The sequence below is a fragment of the Triturus cristatus genome, chromosome 3_2 (genome assembly GCF_964204655.1).
Source record: "Triturus cristatus chromosome 3_2, aTriCri1.1, whole genome shotgun sequence".
NCBI classification, from domain to species: domain Eukaryota; kingdom Metazoa; phylum Chordata; class Amphibia; order Caudata; family Salamandridae; genus Triturus; species Triturus cristatus.
The window spans coordinates 1,195,541,422-1,195,569,102 of NC_140584.1; the positions used below are offsets into that span (position 1 = coordinate 1,195,541,422).

The 27,681-nt window shown below is 45.3% G+C and overlaps 1 protein-coding gene across 3 annotated transcripts in view; it reads left to right on the forward strand.

The window, feature by feature from the left end:
• Positions 1–27,681, forward strand: part of DNPEP (aspartyl aminopeptidase) — a 479,746-nt gene that overhangs the window by 137,087 nt on the left and 314,978 nt on the right. For all 3 annotated transcript variants that reach the window (XR_014980105.1, XM_085650112.1, XM_085650111.1), the window contains exon 2: positions 23,391–23,481. Coding sequence is in view for 2 of the 3 variants with exons in the window: in XM_085650112.1 (XP_085506238.1) it covers positions 23,391–23,481 (91 nt within the window). In the remaining variant the exon portion in view is untranslated. The remainder of the gene's footprint in view (positions 1–23,390; positions 23,482–27,681) is intronic.

Sequence of the window (27,681 nt, forward strand, 5' to 3'; positions counted from 1 at the left end):
GTCTGGGTCGCTACTGAGTTTGTGATGACAACCACATGATTATTTGGGCTGCTTGCAAGTTGACGACCTTTTAGCGTTTTTAGAGTTGGGTTTAGCGATAGCGGCATGCTTTTTTTTAGTAGATTGGGCACATGTTCCTTTGCGGCGTATCCACTGGTGTTGACACAGGGCACATCTAGGACGGACATATTGGGAGAGTCCAAGAGTGGCAAGGGTGGGTTGGGGGACACAAAGTCAGGCCTCGTTGGTGACGTATTTGTTGTATTTGGACATGTTGTATTAGCACTAGCTAAACCACCCAGCGACAGACGAGACTGTAGCGTGGCGGGGTCAAAAGACAGCCATCTCTCAGTCAAATGAATTTCGTGCGTTAAGAGCGATTCGGCACTTACAATAAATGCATCCAGGGTCCCGGCTACACCTCTTGATTTACTCCTTTTATATCATATAATGACCGGGTGACTCGGCGAACCCACCAAATAATAACTGAGGGCAGTAAGCTAGAGACTGCTTCACATTACCTTAATGCCAGATGTTCCCAGATGAGAGGTCAGAACAGCATGGGGAGCTTCCGCCAGGGCCAAATAACGTGGCCCAGCCCAGCCTCCTTCGGCCCCAGACGGGCCCGCCCTTCGTCCGGGCTACGTCCTGCGCCGCAGTGGGAGAGGCTGTGCTATGAGCGTGTTGGCCCCGCCTCCCCCTCACTCACAGCAGATGTGAGAGGCAGCGATGCGCTGATGCACTCTGGGGATTGAGGTCCACCCCAGAGTGTGATTGCCTGGTGTAGCGCCGGTGATGCAGCGGATGCTGTGTAGCCCCTGGGACCCACGTCCCACCAGGGAAGGCTGCAAGAATCCGGTGAAGGCGGCAAGATGCGGCAAAAGCAGCAAGGGAACACCGGGAGAGCCAGAGGCAGGCAGAAGAACACCCGCGCCGCGGGGGGAGAGGCTGCACTATGAGCGTGTTGGCCCGCCTCCCCCTCACTCGCGGCAGGTGTGAGAGGCAGCGATGCACTGGTGCACTCTGGGGATTGAGGTCCACCCCAGAGTGTGATTGCCTGTTGTAGCGCCGGTGATGCAGCGGATGCTGTGTAGCCCCTGGGACCCATGTCCCACCAGGGGAGGCTGCAGGAATCCGGCGGAGACGGCAAGATGCGGCGAAAGCAGCAAGGGAACACCGGGAGAGCCAGAGGCAGACAGGAGAACACCCAATTCATACAGTCATCTTTACACGGGGAGCATTCGCGCTGTGGCACTGATTAGCAGTGGCACAGCGCACAGAGCATCTAAATCCAGCCAACATAAAAAATAGGAAGCGAAAAGAGGAAGGGAGACCCACGCCAATGAGGCCAGGTCTAACAACAAACATTGGCATAGCCAATAGGTCTCACCTTTGGGACATTATAAGTGTTTAGCGAGAGGTACTGGCAATGTTTTTAAGGTATGTTGTAGAGCAATGTATTCTTATATATTTACTGGAATAACTGACACCATTTTTCTTTTGCATATTTTATTACATGATGTGTGAACATTTTTATTTGTATGAATTTAGGTGAGCTTAAAAAAATAGTAGTTATAATGTACATTTATGGGCGATAAGCAAAGGCCACCCTCAGAACCCATAGAAATACCCGCTGCAGTCACGAGTCCGGACAGCAGAACATGTGAGAGTGGAGAGTGAAGAAGGAATACCCACAGCAGCAGCACACACTCCTTTCACATAAGTAGCTGGATGACTGGAGTTAGATGCACTTCTCAGGTTCCTGCAGAGCTGCACAAATGCATAAATATAAATAAATCCTCAAATCCACTCGCCCGCTCGCATTTGCGAGGGAGAATTGATGAGGACGAGCTATTTTTAGGTCCTACTCGCCCTTTCTGGCGAGTAGGAAGAGAAATAACTTTTGTCCTCTGTCTGTAAAAACGAAGCAAAAGTGACAAGATAACAAGATTTAAAGGCATTTTTATTGCTCACAAAGGGAATGAGCAATAAAGATGCCTTTAAATCTTGTTATCTTGTCAATATTGCTCTGTTTTCGGAGACGGAGGTCAAGTAGGTTGAAGTGAGGTCGAGGGGATTTTCCAAGGCACTAGACCTGCAGGACTAGTACCATTTTTCGGATTTTTCGAGCCTTGCTCTGTTCACCAGACCATCCCTGGGGTTTGTGTGATTTAGGAGGCATGCTCAAAACGCTGCTGTGAATGTGATACAACCTGCCTCAAACAAGTGTAGCACAGGCTGCAGATGCTGCTACTAGAGGGCCGCCAGTGGTGCAAAGGTTCATTGAATGTTTCAGTGCTGGTGGGTAGGCCATAGCAAAGCCATGTCCAGAGATTGTGGAGCTTCTCTGATCTCTGCAAGAGTGTATCTGGCATGCTTCTCTCGCCCTGCAAACCTTAGGGGCTCCACTAACAGGTAGCCCTACATCAGAGATGCTGTGGAGGCCCATTGTGGGCCGAGCTCTGAGAAACTGAGCAGAAAGTGACACTTCCTCTTGCTCCTGTGGATTCAAGATGGTGGCAGCTCTTTGGGCGAACATTAGACACCAAGGCCCTGTTAGAATTAGGTGTGTGGAACCCACCATAGTTATAATCAATGTGCTACCAGATCAGAGGTGGTTGTCATGATCCTCAATTTGATAGGCATGTATCATTGGATTAAATGGTTTTATCAGCCCAAAGATAGCATCAGAAAAGGTAATGTTTTCTATGTTACTTGCTTTAATAAGAATCTATTACAGAAAGACGTAGCCATTGTACACTACCGCTTTTAGAAATCAAAACCATATCAGAGGAACTCGGGGACTCGCATTACGTAAGTAATGCATGAGTTTTCACTGCAGCTGCCATCTTGAAAAAGGAAAATAAACACTTAGAAGTGTATCTCCTTGTTTCATAAAACCGGCGTCTGAGCTGAATGGCGGAGCCGGATATGCTCACTGGTTGATTTCATCATTGGATACATTTTTCAGTGGATTTCCAAAGGGTGAATTTTGTCATTTTAGACTATTGTATTTTAGAAAAACCTCAAAAGTTTTTATTTATTAATTTTTTTAATTTGTGTTTTAGTTTAATCTTCCATACATAGTACAATACTCTGAGCCAACCTTAAGTTCTGTATGTAAATTTACATACAAGTATCTCAAACAGATATAATCCCATCCTACAAGAAAAAGGACTTAAAAACATAATTCCTTCACATTTGTATCCATACATATAGCATTGTACTAAAACATAAATTGATCAAACTTAGCAAGAAAACATAATGTCTTAACTCTAACTACCCCCTCCCCTCCCCCCCGGAGCCACACATGGAACAATCTCTATCCTGCTGCCTTCCCCCAGGGCTGGTACTAAATATATGTGAAGGTATCTACACTACACTCGGGTCCTGCGAGGCCTGCGTGCCTATTATCTCTCAGAGTTGTTATCGCCATTATTTTGTTTGTCTACCGCTTGTTCGGCAAGGCATTCCCCTCCCTGCATATCCGTAATTATGGCATACCACGCCGTCGCATCCGCTTCCAGTTTTTCATATTTGCGGACTCGTCTCATCTGAATCAGCTCTGCCGTCCCCCACTCCCTTAGATCTCCAGTCCACTGTTTCGTCTAGGGAGGCCGCAGACTCATCCAGCTAATTGCGACCCTTCTCTTAGCCAAAACCAGTCCCAGTTGTATGAACCTGCGTGTAAGCTTTTTCCCCTTGGGTCTAGGGAGTAATCCCAGCAATATCCCTTGTATAGTGCGGGGCAATGACCACCCTGTTACTCGCCGTAAGGTCTCCAATACTGACTCCCAGAAGATCACCAATCGCTGGCACTCCCATATCATATGTAGAGTGTCATCGAGCCTGCATCTGGGGCACCCTGCGGGGTGATCTGGGTATATTTTATGTAGTACACTCGGTGTCATGTAAGGTGCACTATATTGAATTGTGTTAGTTTAAATCTAGTGTTTGAACTTATAGTTTTTGCCCTGTCGTGTACCTTTTGCCAGTCCGAATCTGTCGGGGGCTCCCCCAGGATCCCATTCCACTTAGCTTGAAAAGGGAGCGGGGGTGTAACCAGGTTCCCCTTCAGTGCCTTATATATGTGAGATTCCAACCTAGGTCCCCCCGCCAAAGTCACCAGAGCCTGAAGTGTAGCAATAGTGGGCGGCTCCTCCGTAAACGTCGGCCTCACCTCTCGCGCGACTGCTGAGATCCTGGCATACTGTAGATATTGCCCTCCACCTAGTCCAAACATGTTTTCTGGTAATGAACTTTTGACCCATATATAGATCTCCCATCATGGAGCAACCCCCCTCCATCCATCTAAGAATGGACATAGTTTGGCTGATTTGTTTGAACGGCAGCCCCGCCCACAGCGGAGCCTCGGGGCGTATGGTGCTCGTGTCACCACTTTTTTGATTGCAAGTTCCAAACACCGGCCACATGTCGTATAATATATGGAAGGCTCTCCTGCACTCGGGACCCCACCACGAGAAGCTCCAGGAGAGGGGTCCCCCCCAATAACGGCTTCTCCCAATTGTCCCTCCCATCCAGCCACTGAAAGGCATGATGTAGTTGTGTCGCCATATAATAAAAGTCCAATCTAGGAACCTCCAATCCTCCCCAGTTTTTCTTTATTTTTGTTACATTATTTGTGTATCACTTAAAAACCGGAATTGCGGTAGGATTTTTGTCCATTGAAGCAGCTAAATATAACTTTTTGATTCCACCCATGCTGTTAACAGTTGGTATTGAAGATTCAGGTAAACCGCATCAGATAGCATTATTATTTGAGAAAGAATGTGTATTATTTTTTCGGAGTTTTATATAGCTCAAACAGAATAATTAACTTGGGAAAGGTAATTGCCCAGGAGTGCTAATGTATTGGCTGTGCCCTGTACCTACTGCAAATATCCATATCTACAGTGATCACTCATCACTTTTTCGTTGATAAAATATAAAGTCTTGTAGAAATTAATTCATTGCTGAAAGGAAGTTTAACTTATCTGGTACTGAACATCAGAGTTATTATATATGTGCTTTCTAGTAAAGTGCTGGAGGGCCTGGAAGACAATTTAGAGTAAGGCAGCCTTGTGCCAGCTACTTTGACGCTTTGCCTACAAAACTGCTCTGGCGGTCTCGTTTATGAAGACCTGGTGTGAACTTCCACTTGGCTTCAATGGCTGCTCATTGCGTACTATTGGTTGTCTATATCATCACTCTCGTATGCTAGCTTTTTAGGTCTCGCCTAGCGACGCAGCGCGTGCGCTGCTTGCCTTTGCGAGATCTATTGTCATCGGTTTCTTGGGGCGAAGGGGGGCAGGAGATATGCAGGCGTGCACATCTCCTGTCCCTCCCTGTCTCCTGCTCGCTGTGCTCTTGCGTTCTTTATTTGTATCCACGTCCACTCTTTCCAGGGCTGTCCTGCCTGCTTGCGCGCGTGCGTTCAGGATCCGATGTGTTTGTGCGTGCATAGCTTGCACTCGGGAACGGTACCAACACATGAGAACAGGACAGACTGAAATGGCTCAGGAGCACCTCAGATTTAATCAGCAGGATGAGAAGCAGGCTAGGGCCAGCACTGGCCCATCGGTTCTCGCTCTTTGCCCACTTGCTCGGCAGTGACACGGTGTGGTACATGCTGCATGCTCACTGGCAAGGACCCCCCCCCCCCCCCCAGCGTGTCTAACCCCCGGTGGTGTGAGCGTGCACTGGCCGGGGTCGGTCTTCTATCTCCCACACACGCCCCTCTCAACCCCGCCTCAGAGTGTAGAAGCTGCCTGCTCAGAACCGTAGCGGAGCTGAGAGATGTCGCACACTTCTCTCTGGGGCACCCACCAGTAAGTTTACTTCATGTATGCTCTGCTTCTGAATCCGCTGCTGCCAGTCTCTCCCCCCCCCCCCCCCCCCACCATCTGTGCTGCCCTTGCCTGCTGCTGCTCCTGACAGCGCCACCTCACACCTCAGTTTCGCTGTCTGGATCCCAGTTTTAGCTGTCACGTGCTCCTATATATTATGTGCACTAGTATGTACTCTGATTTTCTTTACCATTGGTGTGGACGGACCCAGTGGATATGTGTACATGTTTCGTGGGTTTATTGTCAGTCACTCAGTGGAAAGGTATGTCGCTGGTAGCTGGGGACCCCGCAGCGTGTCGGCCAGCACTGAGTAGAGTGCATGAGGAAGCTTTCACCTGCGTACTCTTTTACGCAACAACCCTCAAGTTTCGTGTCTTCAAAACTACAGCGTGTCTGGTTTTGTTTGCTTATGAGAAGAAGTGATCTGGTAACTAAACTGTACTCTTCGGAGCCAGAGATTCGGGTTTGCAAATTGGTTGCCTCTGCTCTGCGTTGTGTGATCCTGCCCAAATTACCCGAGTGTCCTCCTCTGACCCACGTGTCTTGTGTGGCAAAAATATACGGGAGTGCCTCGGTGCATTATGTAAAGTTAGCATTGTATGTTATACATGTAAAACATAATTATAGTTAAAAAAAAGTCATGCTGGTAAGTGATGAGCATTACACGTGGTAGGTTGTATATTAGGCGCACTAGTTTACAAGTTGGATTCTGAACCAAACCGACACATCAGTGTTTGCCATTTACTTAACCCTGAGATGTTTTTAATGCGATTCAATTGTACAAATGACTCGGGCGAAGGCTTATATCCGCTGTGCTCTTCTGCTTCAGTTTCAGTTATTTGTTTGACGCTGTGACGATTCTCGCATGGTGCTTCAATTAGACGGTGTGTTTGTGTCTGTGTGAGTATTTATGTGTGTTTGTGTGGTAACCGGTGTATGTGCCTGATGCGTTCTTAAAGATAGAGCGACATTATTCTTTATTATTTTAAGCACAATAAGTTTTCGTACAGCTGGTGTTGTAAACCCAGGTAAAAGAAGGTGCTTTCATTTGTGAGAGTGGAGAGAAGCATTTGCAATGCAATAGATCTCGCATTTACGCGAGTTTAAGCTATTGGCATTGTAAATGACACTGCCTTTTATTTTTGTTTTAAAAACAAAACATACATAAAAGGCAGTCATTTACAATGATGATAGCTCTAACTCGCGTAAATGTGAGACCTATTGCATTGCAAATGCTTGTTATTCAAAGACTTGCCTTCCTCTCCTTGTGTTTATCCCTCCCCCCCATAGCATAGCCTCTTAACGATACTCTTTTCTGCCTTCTTTCTGTCTTCTCACTGCTCAGATTTAGACAACTACCTTTTTCTTTTTCATTCTGCAAATCATGAGTGCATGTATTTTCCAGCTGTGTCTCTTGTGTGTTGCTTTGTCCCTTAAATTCTTCCCACCCCGTGCTTTGTTGCTCCTCACCCCTGTCAGCGTGTCTGTAAAACCATAGCAACAAGGATATTTTCCGTGGGGTATGTCTGAAAAGCAGACTAAGGTTTGTGTTTGTTTTATCAATTGCATTCCACATATTGTATAAAAGCAAAGACTATTATGGCACTGGAGAAAGTGCCATTTGCTGTACTCACTCAGTTGGTGTCTGAGGGAGAAGGTGTACTTAGCATGACACTTCTTTTGGAGGTCCACAGATCTGCTCCATGGAATACTACAGAGAACCAAATGGCGGAATCGTGGAAAGTGTTCCCTTTAACTTCTGACACTTCCTTATTCTTTTAAAATTCTGTTTAGAGTTTTCTGAATGAAAAGTATTTGAAATATTAACTAAGCTATTTATAGAGATTGAAAAACTTCTCATTCATTGTACAGTTTTGAGATGGTTGTTTTTCCTCAAGCATTTGAAATACTTTTTTATTTTACTGTTTCTAAACAATACTTTACAGACAAACATTGGAGAAGGCAACAGCTCTGTACTTGCATTATAAAGGTGAGACCCACTGGCTTTTTCCAATCCCCCTCCCCCGAGGAGTTCAGACTGTGTGCCTGATTTGTTGTGGGTGGGCTGTCAGAGTTCTAGGAGGGAGAAACAGACTAAGATCAGGTACCTGACATTCCATCAGTGATTGATATTCTTGGCAGAGGTGATGGGAACACCACTGAGGCCGCAAAGGGAAGGCATCCGACGGATCAATGCCGAGGTTGTCATGCTCCTCTCCATCTCCTGAGGACACCTGCCTGGGCACCCGTCTACAACACTTGGAGCTCAAAGCCACCTTTGGAGTGATGACTTATATTGAGGTCGATGATCTTGAACAAGAGGGGCTTGATGGACTTGCGTTTGGGAAACTGATACTTTTGCACAAATTGCAGGCGAAGCACACTGTTTTTGATGCATTTCTTTGCCGTCCCCTACAGAATGTGAACTCTCAGATGGAAGCACGTTGAATTTCTGGAATCCCTGTTAACTCTATAATAGCTTCTATGGAAGTCCTTTTGAAGATTTCCAAAGTATCCACTGCAGAGGGTTTCACTGGGTTACTTCCTTTAGCTGAACACACAGTCCGTGAGAGAATGGCTTTCCAATAGGTTTTCAATGCAGCCCCTGCCTCCCTTATGGCAGTTTGACACAGTATGGAGAAAACAAGACTGACGTCTAATGTATGGAGTCCACACTAACCAAGCTAGAAGATCTGGCATTTAAACTGAGGCCCGGGAAAACTACTGCAGTGTGGGGCATACAAGTGACCTATGCACCTTTTGAAGGATCAAAACAAAGAGATGTGAGTAACAAAGTCTCAAACAGATTAGAATGTAAGCTGAGGTGTGTGTGAGGACTGGAGAAATTAGCCCAAGTGTTTATTGAAAAGAAGAGCTTTGAGATCATTTTTGACGGCTGCATGGCAAGTCGTCCGGCGTAGGGACGAGGTAGGGATTTCCAAATTCTTGTGGCTTATGAATCATTCCCGATTAAAGGTGGAAGGCTCAAGGAGAGGGGATTGAGCTTTCTTGATGTATGGTTAGCGCCCAAAATGTTCCGTTTCTTGTAGATAAGCGAGAGAGGAGAAGTGCAGCACTTTCTGGGTGATACATGTGGCTTTGAATTGGGCTCTTGCCTCTATAGGAAGTCACTCAATAATTAAGAGTTATGTGGTTGAATTTCCTGTGGCCAGTCCCAAGGCTCTGAGCTGTGGAGATGCCTGCTAGGAGTGCCATCCCGTAGTCCGGTCTCGAGAGGACGACAGCCGGATCAGCTGATTCTCGGTCCTGTTCTGGGATCTTTGCTTGATTGCTGCCTAAGCTGCAAACTGTGTACTCTGGCAACGGCTTCGCTGTGACCCTAAAGGCTGAGATGGGTGTCACAACTAAATCTAACTGTGGGGGGGCGGCCCTCCTGGGCAGAGAATAGGGCATGCCAATCTTGAACTGAAGATTTGGCTTTCTCTGGAGATATCAGAAGAAATTCTGTTTTCACTGGGTTAAGTTTGAATGTAGAATTGCTGTTTCAGTGCTGTGGCCCTGATGGAAGCCTGATTGGAGAGAATACAGAAGGTTGTATGTGGGATGACAGTTGAGAAGCAATACAGTTTTCAATTACTTTGCCCAGGAATGTAAGGGTGGAGATTTGGCAGTAGTTGTTCAGGTAGTTGGGATCCAGGGATTGTTTTTTTAAGTGGAGAGATTTGACACATTTTTTTTAGATGGTCTGTGAACAGACCTTGTTCCCGTGTTGCAGGGAATTGTTGACCTGGGTAGACCATACAGGGAGTAGTTGTTTGGCAAGGAGTTTCCTGAAGAAGTCAGGAATAGAGATGGCTTAAGGGTTTTACCTTGCATATATGGTCATCAGTAGGTCTGCTTCTGAGATTGGGGAGAAAGAGCACCTTGTCTGCAGTGCATTGCAGGGTAGATTCTCCGTGACTTCATTGGTGCATGGGGCCGGAAGGAAGATATTTATATCCCTGACTTTCTTGTAAATCTCCACAAACTTGTTGCAAAGCTCTACAGAGGGCTTGGTTAAGGAGTTGAAGAAGTGTTGTTAGCCTGTTTGATTATGTTGAAAAGTAGTTTAGGTTTATTCTTTGCGGTGTCTAGGAGAGAACTGCTGTGAAAAGATTTGGCACTAAATATGTTGTCTTTATAGTTTTTTCTCGCGGATCGTATCTCAGTCAGACTACGTAGTGAGTAAGCTTGTCTCCATTTTTTTTCTCCAAGTTTTCCGAGTTGCTTCCTTTCTTCATAGAGGTCTTTTGAGTACCAAGGAAGGGAGGGTTTGGGCCTGCTGTATTTGCTCTTGAGGAGAGAGAAATATTAAATCGGGGATTCCATGCAGGAGTTGAATTTGTCTGTGGCCTTGTTGATGTTGAGTTGAGGCACTATCGGGACAAAGTTTGGGAGCCCATTGCTTCGTTGTGAAGGTTACTTGTGTCCCTCCATAGGTTCAGTGGAGAATGTAGTACTGGAGAAAGACACAGTAAAGTGGATATGCAGGTGGTCGGAAAAGTCTACTAGCATAATGTTACTGGTCGAGAAGACCGGTGTTCTGGATGTGATCAGATCCAGAGTGGATCCCTTGCAGTGGGTGGAATTCTGGCAATGTTGTTGCAGGTCGATGTAATTTAAAAAAAAAAGGAGACAAAGGTGTCCAACGGTTTGTTACCCACGGTGCCCCAGGCAAAATTGAAGTACCCGATATTTTCTTAGCTGCTTAGTTGGGAAGTGAGGAATTCTGTGCATTTCTCAGTGAAGGGGTTGGTTTGACCTGAGGGGTGGTAAACCACGATCAGCCTAGGGTTGGGAAAGGTTTGTGAGGAAATTTCCAGTGACATGCTTTCAAACGATTGGAAGCAGCCAGGGGGAAGGAGTCTGCAGCTAAGTGAGTTTCTGAGAATTACTTCAAGCCCTCCGCCTTATTGGTCTTGTCGGTTGCAGCGCAATTTGGAGTAAAGGGCGGTATTAAGAGTGATAGGGCATTGTTTGAGGTATTGTTGAGCTAAATTTCCATGAGAACCATGATCTCCTGATTTAGGTCCTTAATCGTTTCGAAATCTCAGGGCAGTGTGACTGCTATCGACAGTTATGCAGCATACAACTGAGGGAAGAGCTGGTTTGTTTATGTACTGACTGTTCGGGGTTATCATTGGAACTTGGATCAGATTGGGGGATTTGGGGTGTGTTTGCAGGATTGTGTGGTGTGGGTGAGCTTTGCTGCGGTTTGAAACAATGGCAGTAATAGGGAAGGCATCTTGTTAGACTAGGGGGGAGAAGATCGCAGGATTTTGAGTTTCTGTAGCTTTCATTGAGGTTGTGTTGGTCAGTATCATTGAGGGATGAGTATGCCCGTTTGAATCTCAGGTAGTGGTCGTCTCTGGGCTTACTGTTCAGCTGCAGACCTTGGAACTGTGCAAGAGGTTGTAGTAACCATTTATGAGTAGAAAGCGAGTCGCTGATTATGAGAAAAATGATTATGTCAGGATGTCCATTTTCAATGAGGGATGTTTTATTGAAGATACGAGATCTGTGAGGGGAGCCATAGTTGGTCTGTGGCGGGTGAGAGCTTGCATCACTCTTTCAAGACAGAACTCGAGGTATGTTTTGAAATTCAGATGTGACGGTGGAGGGGAAGAGTTTGTAAGTTTGCAGTTCAGATTGGTAGATGGAGGTTATTGTGTAGGACTCAGTGGAGAAGGTGGGAGAAGAGAGGATAATTGAAAATATTCGATTGTCATCACTTGTTTGAAAATCCTCATGGGAAGTGTCAGAGTAATAAAATATAGCAAAAATAAACCTTTAAGCAGTTGCAGTAGAATGTATTTGCATATTAAGTATCCAGTAGATTTCAAGGTTCTGTTCATTAAACAAAGCATAACACTGTTCTATTAGAAGATTTAAATTAATAACGTGATTTGAAAATTGTGATAAAATAAAACACAAAACCTTAATATGAGCCTAAAAGAATAGCCTACAATAGAAATAGAAAGTACAAAAGAATAAAAGCAAGAAAAAGAGAAGAAAATAAAAAAGTAATTAAAAGTGGATTTCACATAACTTAACAATGCCTTCAAGGATGCTGGAAAACTTCAGCATTTGCAACTGTACAAAAATGAAGACATAGATGTTTTTGTTAAGTATTCCATTAAAGGTCACTACAATGTATTATCTTTTATTTGTCATGAATAGCTGAGTTGAAGAAACATTAATAATATTAACCTTATGTGCCTAACACTTCGCATTCCACCACGCAACATAGGAAACTTTGGAGCTCTCGTGCCCTCAATATAGCCAACAATTGACCTTTCATTGGAAGGGATTGAAAATAATCAGTTGTGATTCCCAAAAATATATTTTGCAAAGATAAGAGAGCATTGGTTTGGAATATATTTCCACAAACCAGTTTCTAAAAAGGGCTGAACTAGACTACACTGAAACTTCATTTGTGTTAAAGTATCATAACAGCACACTTAACTTTTGACTTCTATGGACACCCACTGAGTCACTATTGAAAGCTAGGGACCTCAACATATGCTATTTCTGTGATTTGAACCTCAGATACTCAAACTACAGAGACAAATACACATTAAAAACACGCACACATTTTGAAATATCTTCTTTAATTTACAAAAAATATATAAAAATCAAGCTTTTTATGGGAAGGTTAGAGCTTTTTGAAATTGTGTTCTATTTAAAAAAGACAAAGATATATGGTAGACTCTAGCATATTATTTTGTATTTTTTGTTCCTAATACATCCTCCCTTTTTGTTGATGCATATTAGTTCGTCAGTTGAGTCCATCCAGCTGTACTTACTAAAATTTTGCTGTACTTGCTCTGCTATCTCAAATGAAGCTAAGGATACCAACTTAATTTTTAGCCTCAAATTCCATACTCCTTCATATTTTGAGAGCGTTTGTTGCGACCACCGCACCTCGGCTTTCTCTGGTCACAAGTTCCACATCACACTTAAAATTTAAGAAACTAAACCATACATTTCCAAGGCCCCCCCAGCATAAAGTCTCAAAGACTCCAGAGGCTTTTTCAGTATCGTGCTCTGACTTAATAAGATTAGGGACAATCGTTATCAGTCAATGGTATGGGATGTGAATCCTTACAAGAGGCAGGATCCTTTCAGGATTTAGGGATGAAGCACGTCATAGCTTGTAAAATGGTTCCTTGAGGATTAGTATTAGAAATGCTCATAAAGGAACAATAGTTTATGATCCAATAAGTCAAAGACATGGGACTGAAAGTCTAAAGAAAAATCGTCTGGCCCAGAGAATTTCCCTATTACATAATTTTATTTTAAAATGAAGTCCTCTTCTAAAGAGGAGAGCTCTAAATAAGGATAGTTACCTCTTAATATTTCCAAAAATTATTCATCAATATCATTTAAGGGAGGAAGGGGATCTGGGGAAAATAAATTGAAATAAATATGAATTATCCGCAATATCCCTAGGAGCTGTCTTAACACATCCAGTAGTTTCTTCAGAAATTGTCAATAATGGATCTCTTTTTAAACTGTTACATATTTAGACAGTTATTTGCCTATCTTATTTTTACCTCCATAGTACTTTGCTTTGACTGTGAGTAAAGTCACATGCTTGCTTTGTAGTGAACGTATTAAACTCTGTCTTGGCTTTAATCCTATTTGCAAAGGCAACCCTAGATTGGGAGGAATAGTATAAACTTTTCAGGTTCTTAATATTTCTTATATTTGAATTTGTCTTGCCTGCTGCTGCTGCTCCTTTATGCCTGCATACATATCTAAGTTGTTATTAAAATGTTGAAATTCTTTTAATAATGCAGAGTTAAATCTGCATCTTCTGTTATTTTTGTTCCAATAAGACATCAAGAATTTTGACATGATCTGAGATCAAAATGTAACTACTTCAGAATGCAGCAGTTTAGCAGTAAAGCTTCTACTAATCTAATTTAGACAGTGAATGACGTATCTGGGTGTAATAGGTAAACTCGAAAATATTGGTATTACCAATTTGCACCTTATACATTTGATTTTCTATCTTAAAAGTTATCAAAGGACAAATCACAATTGTCTGCAACAATTAAATTCATCATTATTATATAATTTCTCACTTACAAAAAAGCAAAACAATTAAGTGTTAAGAACATGGTTATTTAAAAATTATTATGGGACACCATCATCTATAATATGAGTTAAACACCATCTTCCTTCAAATTTATTTTTTGGGGAAACCACAACAATTTGGAGAGGTTTTTGGAATAATAGGGCTACCCCATTCTTTTTACCCAAAACTGGAGGAACAAATCATGTTACCTACCCATCTTCTCTTAAACTTTTTGGATTCAACATCCTTTAAATTAGTGTCTTGTAGTAACACAATAGCTGCATGTAATCTGGAAAGATGGACTCTGGTTTTTAACTGGGTTTTGGAGACCCTTGACATTTAACGAGATTATGCGTATCATCCCCATCATAACTAAAAGAGTCAGGAAAATCTCTACATTCCTTCAAATTAAAAAAAAAAAAAAGTGACACCAAATACATGCAGACAGGATAGAAGGCAAAAACAAAGAGGAAATCATACAAAGCAGTAGATGGTCAACCATCCAAAGATAATTACTTCCAAAGTGACATTTGGTACACAAGGAATTACCAGAGGGTATGGTGAAGACAACATGAAGATGGAGTCAGATGGCAATACAATGAATAACAAAGGCAATAAAAAACCTATAAGAAATCAGAACAATTAAAAATAATATTTAATATTCTGTATGTGATATGGAACAATGAACAGGCTAGGGAGAATGAACGCATTACATTATTGTAACAAAACGTAGAATATCAACACAGCTTACAGTTCAAGCATGCAGCTTACTTTGCATGTGCGAACAGCTGTTTATTTTTCCATCAAAACTGTAAATATTTTTAAGTTGAGTTCTTTTCCACGAAAAATGCTTTCAAGATATAATAGTGCCGTATATTTTTAAGTTAGGTATTTTAGTATTGTAGACTGTGAATATTGTTCGTTGCTCCTACCTAAATTACCCACATGCAAGAGTATTGCATCAGAGCAAGAAACCCAGATTGACCAGATGTAAATAAGGTTATGACAGGGGTGCCTAATTGATTATTGATGCCAGGCTAATGCCACAGTTGGATACGAGCTCCAGTTGCAAAGCCTCTGGCATTGAGCGCGGATTAGCAGAAAAGGATATTTTCAATTGCATTTTGGCGATCAATTGTTGGCACTGTATGTTTGTACATCTAGTGTAATGGGGTGAACCAGTGCCCCTCAGAACCTGGGTGTACAAGAATGTGGAGAATTTGGTTCTGTCGGGTGAAGGAATGATTCTTGGTTTACTGAATAATAACGAAAAAGCAAACAACCGTACTCAAGCCTTTCAGTAATAATCTATGAAAAGGACAGAAAGGACAAAAACCATGAATCAAAAACACAAAACAAAAAACATACCAAAAGTGGATCAATCAAAGTCTGTATTTAAGGATAAATCCATATATTCTTTTATATTTTATGGCATTGAAATCACATTAGAATGCTGTCAGAGTGCATGAACATACAATTTGTTCCAACGGCGCAAGTGATGTGGTGAAAAAAGGTGCGAAAAGATTGACTGATATGCATGGTGGGTCTTCCGCAGGACAAGGCGATACAAGAGACAGCCAGAATTAATAAAAGAAAGGTCTTCAGGGAATGGTCCACCATAGGTTGGACTAAAAAGGCAACGACTGAAGTAATGTCCTTGATGGTGATAAATCGCATAAATGGGACAGCATAGTTCCGTAGCTCTCTGACGCTGCTCTGAAAATGGAAAGCCTTCCCTTGTATCGCCTTGTCCTGGGGAAGACCCGCCGTGCATATCAGTCAATCACGTACTTATTTGGGTCGAAACGTCGACGTGCTTGCGATAATCCTGACCCTACTCTCTCCGCCCCACGTGAAATGGAAATTTAAAATCTGAAGCAGCAGAGAGCTTTATCTACCAAGGGATGTTTTTTTTGATTCATGGTTTTTGTCCTTTTTTCTTTTTCCTTTTCATTGATTATTACTGAAAGGCTTGAGTACTGTTTGCTTTTTTGTTATTATTCAGTAAACAAAGAATCATTCCTGTACCCAACTGTATGTTTATAAGCAGACATGAATGAGTGTTTGTTTGATTAAATGCACACACAAATGATACAGGTTTTTCTTGGTGTGCAGGGAGTGAGTGGGCAGTTTCAATTTTAAATGTCAGTTCTCATCCTCATTCTCAAAGTAAAAATTTAAAAATTAACTTCTTGGTAGATGTTCTGTCATTTCTGTTTTTCTAGTGGTCAAACATCTGACCTCCCCTTCTATTCAGCCGACTTTTTGAGCAGTAGGTTTGAGGGTGCATAAGCACCGTCATTTTTGAAGGGACGGCTATTACCCACACCATAAGTCCTGCAAGTTGATGTTTTACATCAAATGGAGAAATCGCTGTGTCGAGGATGTAAAAAAGTGGTAGAAAGGGCTGCTACACCCAGCTTCCACAAACCACTTTCACCTCTGTGGTTTGTAATGTTTGCCCATTTCTTAGTATTTAGGTAGTGGATAAAAGACTGTTGGGGTATGAATGTGAAAAGTGACAATGCTAGCAGATTACTCAACGACTTAACAGCTCACTGTGAACATGTTCTGAGGTTTGAAGATTTACATTCCGGAAAAGATTACTCAATCATCCTTCTGGTGTCAGTAAATAAAGGCAATATCTTCACAAGCACGGATGGCCATCCTTGAATGGTTTTGGAAAATGTCATCATTCTTGCAAAATGTTGGTCACTTGGAATGATAAAGGATTATAATTCTTCCCATAAACATTCAAAGATGGTGCCCATGCATGCCAAAAGCTCCACGAGCAGCCGTGGAAGGCAGGACCTATTGGCTTTTCCAATGCTTGTGATTTTTTGGCATATATTTGTAATAGATATGTGAAAAGTAACCATTGCACCAGTTTGCCAAGCTCAAACTTATTGGTTTTGCCAATGGTTGTTCTTTTTGTGGCCAAAACTAGGGAGTGTCAGGCTTCAAAGGATGCTTCACTTGCAGTGTTCAGGCTATGTAGCTGGCCAGGCTTCAGCGGATGTCTCGATAGCCTTGGACTAGCTGTGAAGCAGGCCAGTTTTCAATGGATGACTCGCTACCCTTGGACTAGTTCAGGAATAGCTCTTGTGCTCAGAGCTGAGGGTGCAGACTTCATATGCTCTTTCTCTAGTCTTGGGTATATCTTGAGCAGCTTCTGTCCAAAATTGGGGAAAACCAGGCTTCAAAAGATATCTCAGTAGTCTTCGGCTAGGTTGTGACTGTGCCAGGCATCAAACAGCATATCACTAGCCTTAGGCTAGCTGTGTAGCTGTGCAGCGGACCTGACTTCAGAGGGCATCTCACTAGCCATGGGCTACGTTTGGAGCAGGCCAGTTTTCTCAGGATTTCTGTAGGAAAGTAGGATCTTTCAATTATGGTTACCCCCACTTTTTGCTTGGTGTCAGTATGTCTTGACTGTAGTTTGCTGAAATCCTGCTAACCAGCACCCCAGCATCTGTGCTCTCTCTCCCAAAATGGCTTTAGTAAGTACTTTGGTACCTTCACAATTGGCTGCTTGTGTACCCTTATTAGTCCCTAGTAGATGGTACTGAGGTACCCAGGGCATACCAAGGGTCTCCCGTGGGCTGCAGCATGTATTGTGACACCCATGGGTGTCCACTGATACTCTGACTACAGGTCTGCAATTGCAGCCTATGTGAAATGGTGCTTGCACCTCTCACAACAGATATACGTTTTCCTATATCTGAGATCACTTCATTTAAAATCTATAAGTCACCCTATGGTAGGCCCTTCAGTCCTGAGGGCAAGGTGCTTGGTTATAGGTTTGAGGGTGCCCCTGCATGAGCAGGACATCCCTACAAACCCCAAAGTTGATTCTCCAGGCTTTGTAAGTGTGGTCAGCCATTTTAAAACATATAGTGGGCATCAGTCTGCGCTGAACCTGGTCATGTTTTGTATCAAACCTGTTGGAATCATACCCCAACACTGATTCCAATGTTATAAGTATGATCCCATATACTGGGGGGCCTCCTTAGCGGAGACACATGTACTCTCAGTTCAGCCTTTTAGGGTCGCCAGCAATTAGTGCATCTGCTGTCCACAGACACTGTTCTGCCCTCCTGCTGCTGAGCTGAGCTCGAGCAGTGGTAGGTAGAACAAAAGGTTTCCTGACAGGACTTAGTGTGCTGAGGTGGGGGCACTATCCAGCACCACCAGACTGCATTGAAGGGCACATTTGGTGCCCTCCTTGCATACACTGGTTTTGACCATCGGTTCCCGCTCTGGCACAAAACTGAACAAAGACCAGGCGAGTATCCTCCCCTCTGTCTAGCCCCACATCTGGGAGGGATCCCTGAGTCGGTACAACCCTTTCCTTTTGTATTTAAGGGCTCCCTCTTGTGGGTGGGTCCTCAGATTTGTTTGAAACGAGACTCGCCTCTGAAACCTAAACACCTTTTGACCATCTGGACACTTAGACTTCCCCTGGAACCGAGACTGCATCAAGGAAGACTCCTGCTGCTCTTGGTCTTGCTGTTCCGCTTGTATTCTGCCTTTGTCTGTGCTTCTCTCAGGATCTCCAGGGACCTGTGGGCATCAAGGACATCTGAAGTAATCTCCCTTTGAGTGAAGGAGTCACTCCCCTGCATCTGCAGGCACCACATCGAATCTGACCAGTCTGCGGCTCCTGTCGTCCTACAGACTTCCTGAGGCTCAGCACCACAGGTGGTGGATCTGTGGGCCCCCAGAGGCCAGACCTGTCTTCCCTGCAATTTGGAGGACAGTATCCCTCGTCAGAGCCGTTGGGTCCAAACCCCTGTGCACCGGGTCGACGTGCCGTTTAAAAGCCTTGTTGGCTCTGCACTCCAGAGACCTTTGGGCTACAAGAAGCTGCACCACCTCATCCCTAGAAGATCAGCATGCTCCCTGCATTCCTTGCATTGTGGGCCTCCATTTTTCGTGACCCTCCGGAGGTCCTCTTGCGACTCCTACACCTTCAGCTTGTGGGTCCTCTTGAGGGTCTTCTGCTTTGGTGGGCTCCCCTCCTTGCTCGGGGCCTGCTCCGACTCTCCTGCATGTGGTGAGTCTCTTGCTGGTCCCAACGATTGCACCTTTTCGTCTTCCACTGCGGCTGCCAAGGCTTGTTGGTGCTCCTGCCAGACATCGACAACCTGGACACCGACATGACACAGCTTGTGTATGGCTCCTGATCTTCCACTGCGCCACTGGGTCCCCACAGCTGCAGTGATAAGGTCCTCGTGAACTCTCTTGAACTTCCTGCCAAGGATGGGCATTGTGCTTCCGTGCCTCCTGGTCACCTCCGAGTGGCATTGACTCTGTCCCCTCTGCTTTCAGGTTCTCCTCTTTTAAGAATCCACCTTTGGATTCCACCAGATTTCTTCACAGACATCTCGAGAGGCCTTTCTTCGCGAGAGTGCCCATTGTCCTCTATAAGAGGTTCTGACGTCACTTTACCCCTATCCTCCCAGCTTCCCTGGTGCAGGTAACCTGGTTCCTTGGGCATCCAGGGGTTAGATGGCTCTCCAACCTTCCGTCCTCCAAAGGGTTTCTTTGGGGTTCTCTGGGAAGGGTCTCTTTTCTTTAAAACTGCAAATGCGACTTCTCCAATGACTTCTAATGGACACACGGCTGTGTTTCCACTCTGCACACGGCCTCCTTGGGCTTCCTGGGTACTTACCTAGGGTGGTTCCTGGTTTTCCAAAGTCTTCTACATCCTTCGGTCCAAGTCCTGTTCTCTGTTGCAATTCGCATTCCACTTATTTAATACATGGTTTGGTCTCCCTCTGGAGACCAGTGTATATTTATGCTACTTACCTGATTTCTTTGAAGTATTGTTGATATCTCCGGATAGGAGATTTACCAATGTGTTAGTGATTGTGTTTAATAAATAGACTTACTTTTCATAAACACTGTGGTTCTTTTTCATCTAATCTACACTATTGATTAAATGTGGTAAAACAAGCTGCTTTACACTCCTTCAAGATGAGCCTGAAGGCTGCTCTCCACAGCTACCACTTTGAGAGCTTTTAAGGTTATCAGATACCCCTAAAATCACCATAAGGGTTACCTGGATTAGCTTGAGGTGCCGAAGTGTTTAAACTCTCCAACCCGATCTTCATATCCATCAAGTGGGTGAGGGCCATGTTCATGTTTGGTGACCAAGTTGCTGTTTTCGGACCCAGAACCCCATCATCTAATCCGGACTCTCCCACTTGGCTGAAATCAGTCCTTAAGCAAATCAGTGCATCAGCCAAGCCCCGTTCTTTTCAGTGCCCAAATCTCAGTTTGTGGGGCCCCATAGAACACTAATGTTGTGGGCTGCATAAAAATAAATTTAAAAAAAACTGTGCCATTTCCTCTGGATGCATCTCTTCTTTATTTAGAACACTGTTGCTTTACATAAATCTCCTTGCTTGTTCATGCAAGGAACTTTGCACGCTGCACAGACAGCAGTGTTGTGGTGGCCGTACTGGGCTTCAGGGTACCGTCGGAGTGGCCTGCAGTTATCAGTTGGAGGTGACGCTAAGAGCCGCTGGTGTCCATGCTCACTTTACTGTGCTTTAACTAACCTTGCCGCCTTAGGTTCTGCGTCCTACATGGAGGGTCCCTTACTCTCTCTTCCTCATCTTTAACACATACTTCTTTTATTCTGCATCCTACATGGATTGTCCCTTACTCTCTCTTCCTCATCATTAAGGAACACGTACTTCTTAGGTTCTGCACCTTACATACAGTGTCCCTTACTCTCTCTTCCATATCTTTAAGTAACACGTACTTCTTAGGTTCTTCGCCCTACAAGCATTGTCCCTTACTCTCCTTCGTTGGGTTTAAGTAACACGTACTTCGTAGGTTCTGCGCCTTTCATGCAGTGTCCCTTACTTTCTCTTATCCTCATCTTTAAGTAACACGTGCTTCTTAGGTTCTGCATCCTACATGGAGTGTCCCTTACTCTGTCTTCCTCATCTTTAAGGAATACACACTTCTTAGGTTCTGCGCCATACATGGAGTGACCCTTACTCTCTCTTTCTCTGGTTTAAGTAACACGTGCTTCTTAGGTTCTGCACTCTACATGGAGTGTCCCTTACTCTCTCTTCTAGGTTCTGCGCGCTACAAGCATCGTCCCTTACTCTCTCTTCCTCTGGTTTAAGTAACGCGTATTTCGTAGGTTCTGTGCCTTTCATGCAGTGTCCCTCACTCTCTCTTATCCGCATCTTTAAGTAACACATACTTCTTAAGTTCTGCATCCTACATGGAGTGCCCCTTACTCTCTCTTATCCTCATCTTTAAGTAACACATAATTCTTAGGTTCTGCATCCTACATGGAGTGTCCCTTACTCTCTCTCTCTCTGATTTAAGTAACACGTATTTCTTTGTTTCCGCACTCTACATAGTGTCTCTTACATTCTCTTCTTCATCTTTAAGTAACACATAATTCTTGGGTTCTGCGCCCTACAAGCATTGCCCCTTACTCTCTCTCTTCCTCTTCTTTAAGTAACACATACTTTTTAAATTCTGCGTCCCACATGGTGCGTCTCTTACTCTCTCTTCCTAATCATTAATTAACACATACTTCTTAGGCTCTGCACCCTACATGCATTGTACCTTACTCTCTTTTTACTGTAGATTAAGTAACACATACTGCTTAGGTTATGCACCCTATGTGGAGTGTCCCTTACTCTTTCTCTTCCTCATCTTTAAGTAACACGTACTTCTTGGGTTTTGCGCCCTACAAGCATTGCCCCTTACTCTCTCTTTTACTCATCTTTAAGTAACATGTACTTCTTAGATTCTGTGTCCCACATCCAGTGTCCATTACTCTCTCTTCCTCATCATTAATTAGCACAGACTTCTTAGGCTCTGCACCCTACATGCATTGCCCCTTACTCTCTTTTTACTGTGGTTTAAGTAACACATACTTCTTAGGTTCTGTACCCTATGTGGAGTGTCCCTTACTCTCTCGCTTCCTCATCTTTAAGTAACACGTACTTCTTGGGTTTTGCGCCCTACAAGCATTGCCCCTTACTCTCTCTTTTACTCATCTTTAAGTAACATGTACTTCTTAGATTCTGTGTCCCACATCCAGTGTCCATTACACTCTCTTCCTCATCATTAATTAGCACAGACTTCTTAGGCGCTGCACCCTACATGCATTGCCCCTTACTCTCTTTTTACTGTGGTTTAAGTAACACATACTTCTTAGGTTCTGCACCCTACGTGGAGTGTCCCTTACTCTCTCTCTTCCTCATCTTTAAGTAACATGTACTGCTAAGGTTCTGCGCCGTACATGCAGTGTCCCTTGCTCTCTTTACTGTGGTTTAAGTAACATGTACTTCTTGGGTTCTGCGCCCTGCAAGCATTGTCCCTTACTCTCTCTTACTCATCTTTAAGTAATACGTACGTCTTAGGTTCTGCGTCCCACATCTAGTGTCCCTTACTCTCTCTCTTCCTTGGGTTTAAGTAACGCATACGTCTTAGGTTCTGCTCCGTACATGGAGTGTCCCTTGCTCTCTTTGCTGTGGTTTAAGTAACATGTACTTCTTGGGTTCTGCACCCTGCAAGCATTGTCCCTTACTCTCTCTTACTCATCTTTAAGTAACACGTACTTCTTAGGTTCTGCGTCCCACATCTAGTGTCCATTACTCTCTCTTCCTCAGATTAATGTAACACATACTTCTTAGGTTCTGCACCCTACATCCAGTGTCCATTACTCTCTCTTCCTCAGATTAATGTAACACATACTTCTTAGGTTCTGCACCCTACATCCAGTGTCCATTACTCTCTCTTCCTCAGATTAATGTAACACATACTTCTTAGGTTCTGCGCCCTACATCAAGTGTCCATTACTCTCTCTTCCTCATCTTTAAGTAACACATACTTCTTGGGTTCTGCGTCCTACATGGAGTGTCCATTACTCTCTCTTCCTCCTCTTTAAGTAACACGTACTTCTTAGGTTCTGCGTCCTACATGGAGTGTCCCTTACTCTCTTCCTCAGATTTAAGTAACACGTACTTCTTAGGTTCTGCGCCATACATGCAGTGTCCATTACTCTCTCTTCCTCAGATTTAAGTAATCCTTACTTCTTAGGTTCTACTCCCTGACATGCAGTGCCCCTTGCTCTGTATTATTCAGGTTTAAATAACACAGACTCTTTAGTTCCTTCTCCCTGGCATGCAGTGTCCTTTGCTCTCTCTCCTTTAGATTCAATTAACATTGATTTATTGAGTTTTGTTTCCCTCCCTGGCAGTGTCCCTTCTAGTGTCCCTGCTCTCTGTTCCTCAGATTGAAGTAATTTTAATGTCCTTTCCCCAGGAAGGTACAGGGTTTGTGGTTTGGGTCCTGTCCTCAATTCTTTTGTCGCTTTGTCACATTGAAGTAACTTTGATGTCTTGGGTTCTGCTCCATGGCCTGCTGAACCCTTGCTTTCTGTTCTTAAGAGAGAAGTAACCTTGATTTCTTCTCCTCAGGCTGCCGCAGGAAGAGGTTCGAAGGATGCTGTCCGCGGGGCTGCTAAAGAGTTCCTGAAGTTTCTAAACCGTGGTCTTTCACCTTATCATGGTAAGTGTCTGAACGCAGTTTTCTAGATCTCCCATTCCAGTACTAGTTACTTCTGTTAATAAGTTACCCGAAGCTGTAATTCCAATCTCCTTACCATTGTGTTAACTATAAATCCAGGCTTCTCCTGTCTTTGACCCTTCCTGGCCTGGGCTCTCTTATGCAGCAGTTGTGCAGTCAGTGGTCAGTGTTCAGCCTCGTCGGTGGAACCTCCGCACTCAGCAGTCTCTTGCACCCTTTCACTAGAGAGGCAAGTTTCCTCAGCACCCATCCTCTCTCTCGCTGCTCCAGACAATATGCTTTTTCTAATAGGCCGTACCCCGTCTCCCTTCTCCCAACAGACCAGACCATCGTCAGCATGGGGTACAGCACCATATGCTACATCGAATTAATATTACGCTTCCAAAATCAGGAGGGCCTTAACTGTTGTATATCAAGTACATAACTATATAATGCCAGGGCGAACGTTAGGTCAGCCCTTCTTGGGTCAATTGAATATCGAAAGCCGTTTGCTGGTTGAATTGCTTCCAATGTAAACTGAGGCTTGAGCTTGAGGATGGGACTGTTTTCTGGACTCTGTTGCTGGGATGTGGGTGTTGCAGTTTTCTAGGAGATAGCAGTTTCCAACTGTCTTCTGGAGTGTATAGGCTTCTGGGTGCTTCTAATGCTGGCTTGTAGTGGGTTCCAGAGTTAGGTGGCTTGTATTGAAAAAACAGGGCCTCCCATCTCAGTAAGTGGTATAATAAGTGGTGCAAGGCAGGAGTGCAGTGTTACCTTTGGTTGCATTGCTTGAATTTAACCTGTAGGTATAGCAGCTCTTTTCCTTGGGAGTCGCTGTGGACAATGCAGAGTACTTGAGCATTGCTCTTCTAGCTATACGTGGCCAGTGGAGAGCTTGCAGGGCTGGAGTTGTGCGTTGTCTTGGGTGAAGGCGGAAAAGAAGCTTGCGGCAGCATTCTGGGGAGTTGTATTTTGTGTATAATGAATCCCGGTGATCCAAGGTTTGGGCTGTTGGCATGGTCGAGTTTGGAGATTACGAGTGTGACAATGGCTTGCAGTTGATATCGGTATGGAAAGATGCAACAGTGTTTTTCATTGTGTAGAAGGCGCTTTTATGACGCTGTTAACATGCAGTAGCAAGGATTGTTCTGAATCCGTGGTTACTCCTAGGTTCTAACATCTCTTGAAGTTGTTGGAGGGGCCTCATGTTCCTTAGGCCCTTTGGCAGTAGGCTGGTACTTTTATTGTTGTCCGCAGGTCTTAATCTCGGTCTTTTCAATATTGAGCTCTAGATGGTTATTCATAATCTGTGTTTTTGGCATCTGCTGAATCCAAAAGCAGCAGGCAGCTACTCTGTTGTTGTCTGCTGCTGTAGACCATCCCAGATAGATATGATGCCTGATTCTGTGACTCTGCCTGGTCTGCAGCCGGGGGCTGTTTGTCTGACATTAAGCACAAATGTTCTTGTCTGCACATGTGCCCAGCCACGACCACTCCCACTGGTCTGCAACCATGCCCTGCTCCAGCAACTCTGTGGTCTGCACTAGGCCTGGGCTAAAATTTCGTTCCGTTCGCGGAAATTGCGAAAATTTGACATTTTCGCGTTCCGCGGAGAGCGCGAAAATGTCAAAATTTCCGCTTTCCGCAGCTTGGCGATAATTTGTTTCTTGCTCGCGCTGTAAAATAATACGTTCTCGCGCGCGCGTGATCGCCTTACCTGAATCCCTGCGTTCGCCGACAAGTTTTCTTGATCCGGTCGCGTTCTCCATGAGATGTTGTATTGTTTTTAGCCATTTGCGCTGTCTCGCAACAGTTCGCGCCCGCAGTGACGTCATGCGTCGCGCGATCACGTCTTTCTTCTCGTGATCATGCACCGCGAGACAACTCAAAACAAGATGGCCGCGCCCGCGAGCAACCAGATGGGTAAGTTGGCGACCCGCAACCATGCAGAAAATCTCACGAACATGCGGGAAAAAAACTTCCGCATCTTCGCGATATTTCCGCTTGTTTGCGATAATCTTAAACATTTTCGCGATAATTTGTGAAGGTGGATTTCGCAAATTCCGCCCACCCCTAGTCTGCACCCATTCCATGCTGCAGCACCTCACTCTGGTGTGCACCTATGCCCTGCAGCAGCAACTCTCTGTGGTCGACACACATACCTTGCTACAGCGCCTCTGTGGTCTGCACACATACCCTGCTGAAGCACCTCACTCTGGCATGCACCCATGCCCTGTAGCAGCGCCTCTCTGTGGTCTGCACACATACCCTGCTGCTGCGCCTCTATGTGGTCTGCACCTAGGCCCTGCTGCAGCGCCTCTCTGTGGTCGACAAACATACCCTCCTGCAGCATCTCTCTCTGTGGTCTGCACACATACCCTGCTGCAGCACCTCTCTCTGTGGTCTGCACCTAGGCCCTGCTGCAGTGCCTCTCTGTGGTCGACAAACATACCCTCCTGCAGCATCTCTCTCTGTGGTCTGCACACATACCCTGCTGCAGTGCCTATCTCTGTGGTCTGCACCTAGGCCCTGCTGCAGTGCCTCTCTGTGGTCGACAAACATACCCTCCTGCAGCATCTCTCTCTGTGGTCTGCACCTAGGCCCTGCTGCAGCACCTCTCTCTTTGGTCTGCACACATACCCTGCTGAAGCACCTCACTCTGGCATGCACCCATGCCCTGTAGCAGTGCCTCTCTGTGGTCTGCACACATACCCTGCTGCAGCATCTCTCTCTGTGGTCTGCACCTAGGCCCTGCTGCAGTGCCTCTCTCTTTGGTCGACAAACATACCCTCCTGCAGCGCCTCTCTCTGTGGTCTGCACACATTCCCTGCTGCAGCGTCTCTCTGTGGTCGACACATACCTGCTGCAGCACCTCTCTCTTTGGTCTGCACACATACTTTGCTGCAGAGCCTCTCTCTATGTTTGGCACACATACCCTGCTGCAGAGCCTCTCTCTGTGGTTGGAACACATACCCTCCTGCAGCGCCTCTCTCTGTGTTTGGCATTGCCCTACTGTAGTGCTTCTCTGTGGTTGGCACACATAACCTGCTGCAGCGCCTCTCTGTGGTCGTCACATATAATCTGCTGCAGTGCCTCTCTGTGGTCGGCACACATGCACTGCTGCAGCGCCTCTCTCTGTGGTCTGCACACATACCCTGCTGCAGCGCCTCTCTCTGTGGTCTTCGACTAGGCCCTGCTGCAGTGCCTTTCTGTTTGGTCGACAAACATACCCTCCTGCAGTGCCTCGCTCTGTGGTCGGCACACATGCACTGCTGCAGTGCCTCTCTCTGTGGTCGGCACACATGCACTGCTGCAGTGCCTCTCTCTGTGGTCGGCACACATGCACTGCTGCAGTGCCTCTCTCTGTGGTCAGCACACATGCACTGCTGCAGCGCTTCTCTGTGGCCGACACCCATGCCCTGCTGCAGTGCCCCTCTCTGTGGTCGGCACACATACCCTCCTGCAGGGCCTCTCTCTGTGGTCTGTAAACAAACCCTGCTGCAGCGCCTCTCTGTGGTCAACACATACCCGCTGCAGCACCTCTCTCTGTAGTCTGCACACATACCTTGCTACAGCGCCTCTGTGGTCTGCACACATACCCTCCTGCAGGGCCTTTCTCTGTGGTCTGCACAGAAACCCCGCTGCAGCTCATCTCTAGGGTCAGCACACATACCCTGCTGCAGCGCTTCTCTGTGGTCGGCACACATGCACTGCTGCAGGTCCTCTCTCTGTGGTTGGCACACATACCCTGCTGCAGGTCCTCTCTCTGTGGTTGGCACACATACCCTGCCGCAGGGCCTCTCTCTGTGGTTGGCACACATACCCTGCCGCAGGGCCTCTGTGGTGTACACCCATTCCATGCTGCAGCACCTCACTCTGGTATGCACCCATGCCCTGCAGCAGCGCCTCTCTGTGGTCGACACACATACCCTCCTGCAGTGCCTCTCTGTGGTCAACACACATACCCTGCTGCAGCGCTTCTCTGTGGTCGACACACATACCTTGCTACAGCGCCTCAGTGATCTGCACACATACCCTGCTGCGTCGCCTCTACGTGGTCTGCACCTAGGCCCTGCTGCAGCGCCTCTCTGTGGTCGACAAACATACCCTCCTGCAGCATCTCTCTCTGTGGTCTGCACACATACCCTGCTGCAGCACCTCTCTCTGTGGTCTGCACCTAGGCCCTGCTGCAGCGCCTCTCTG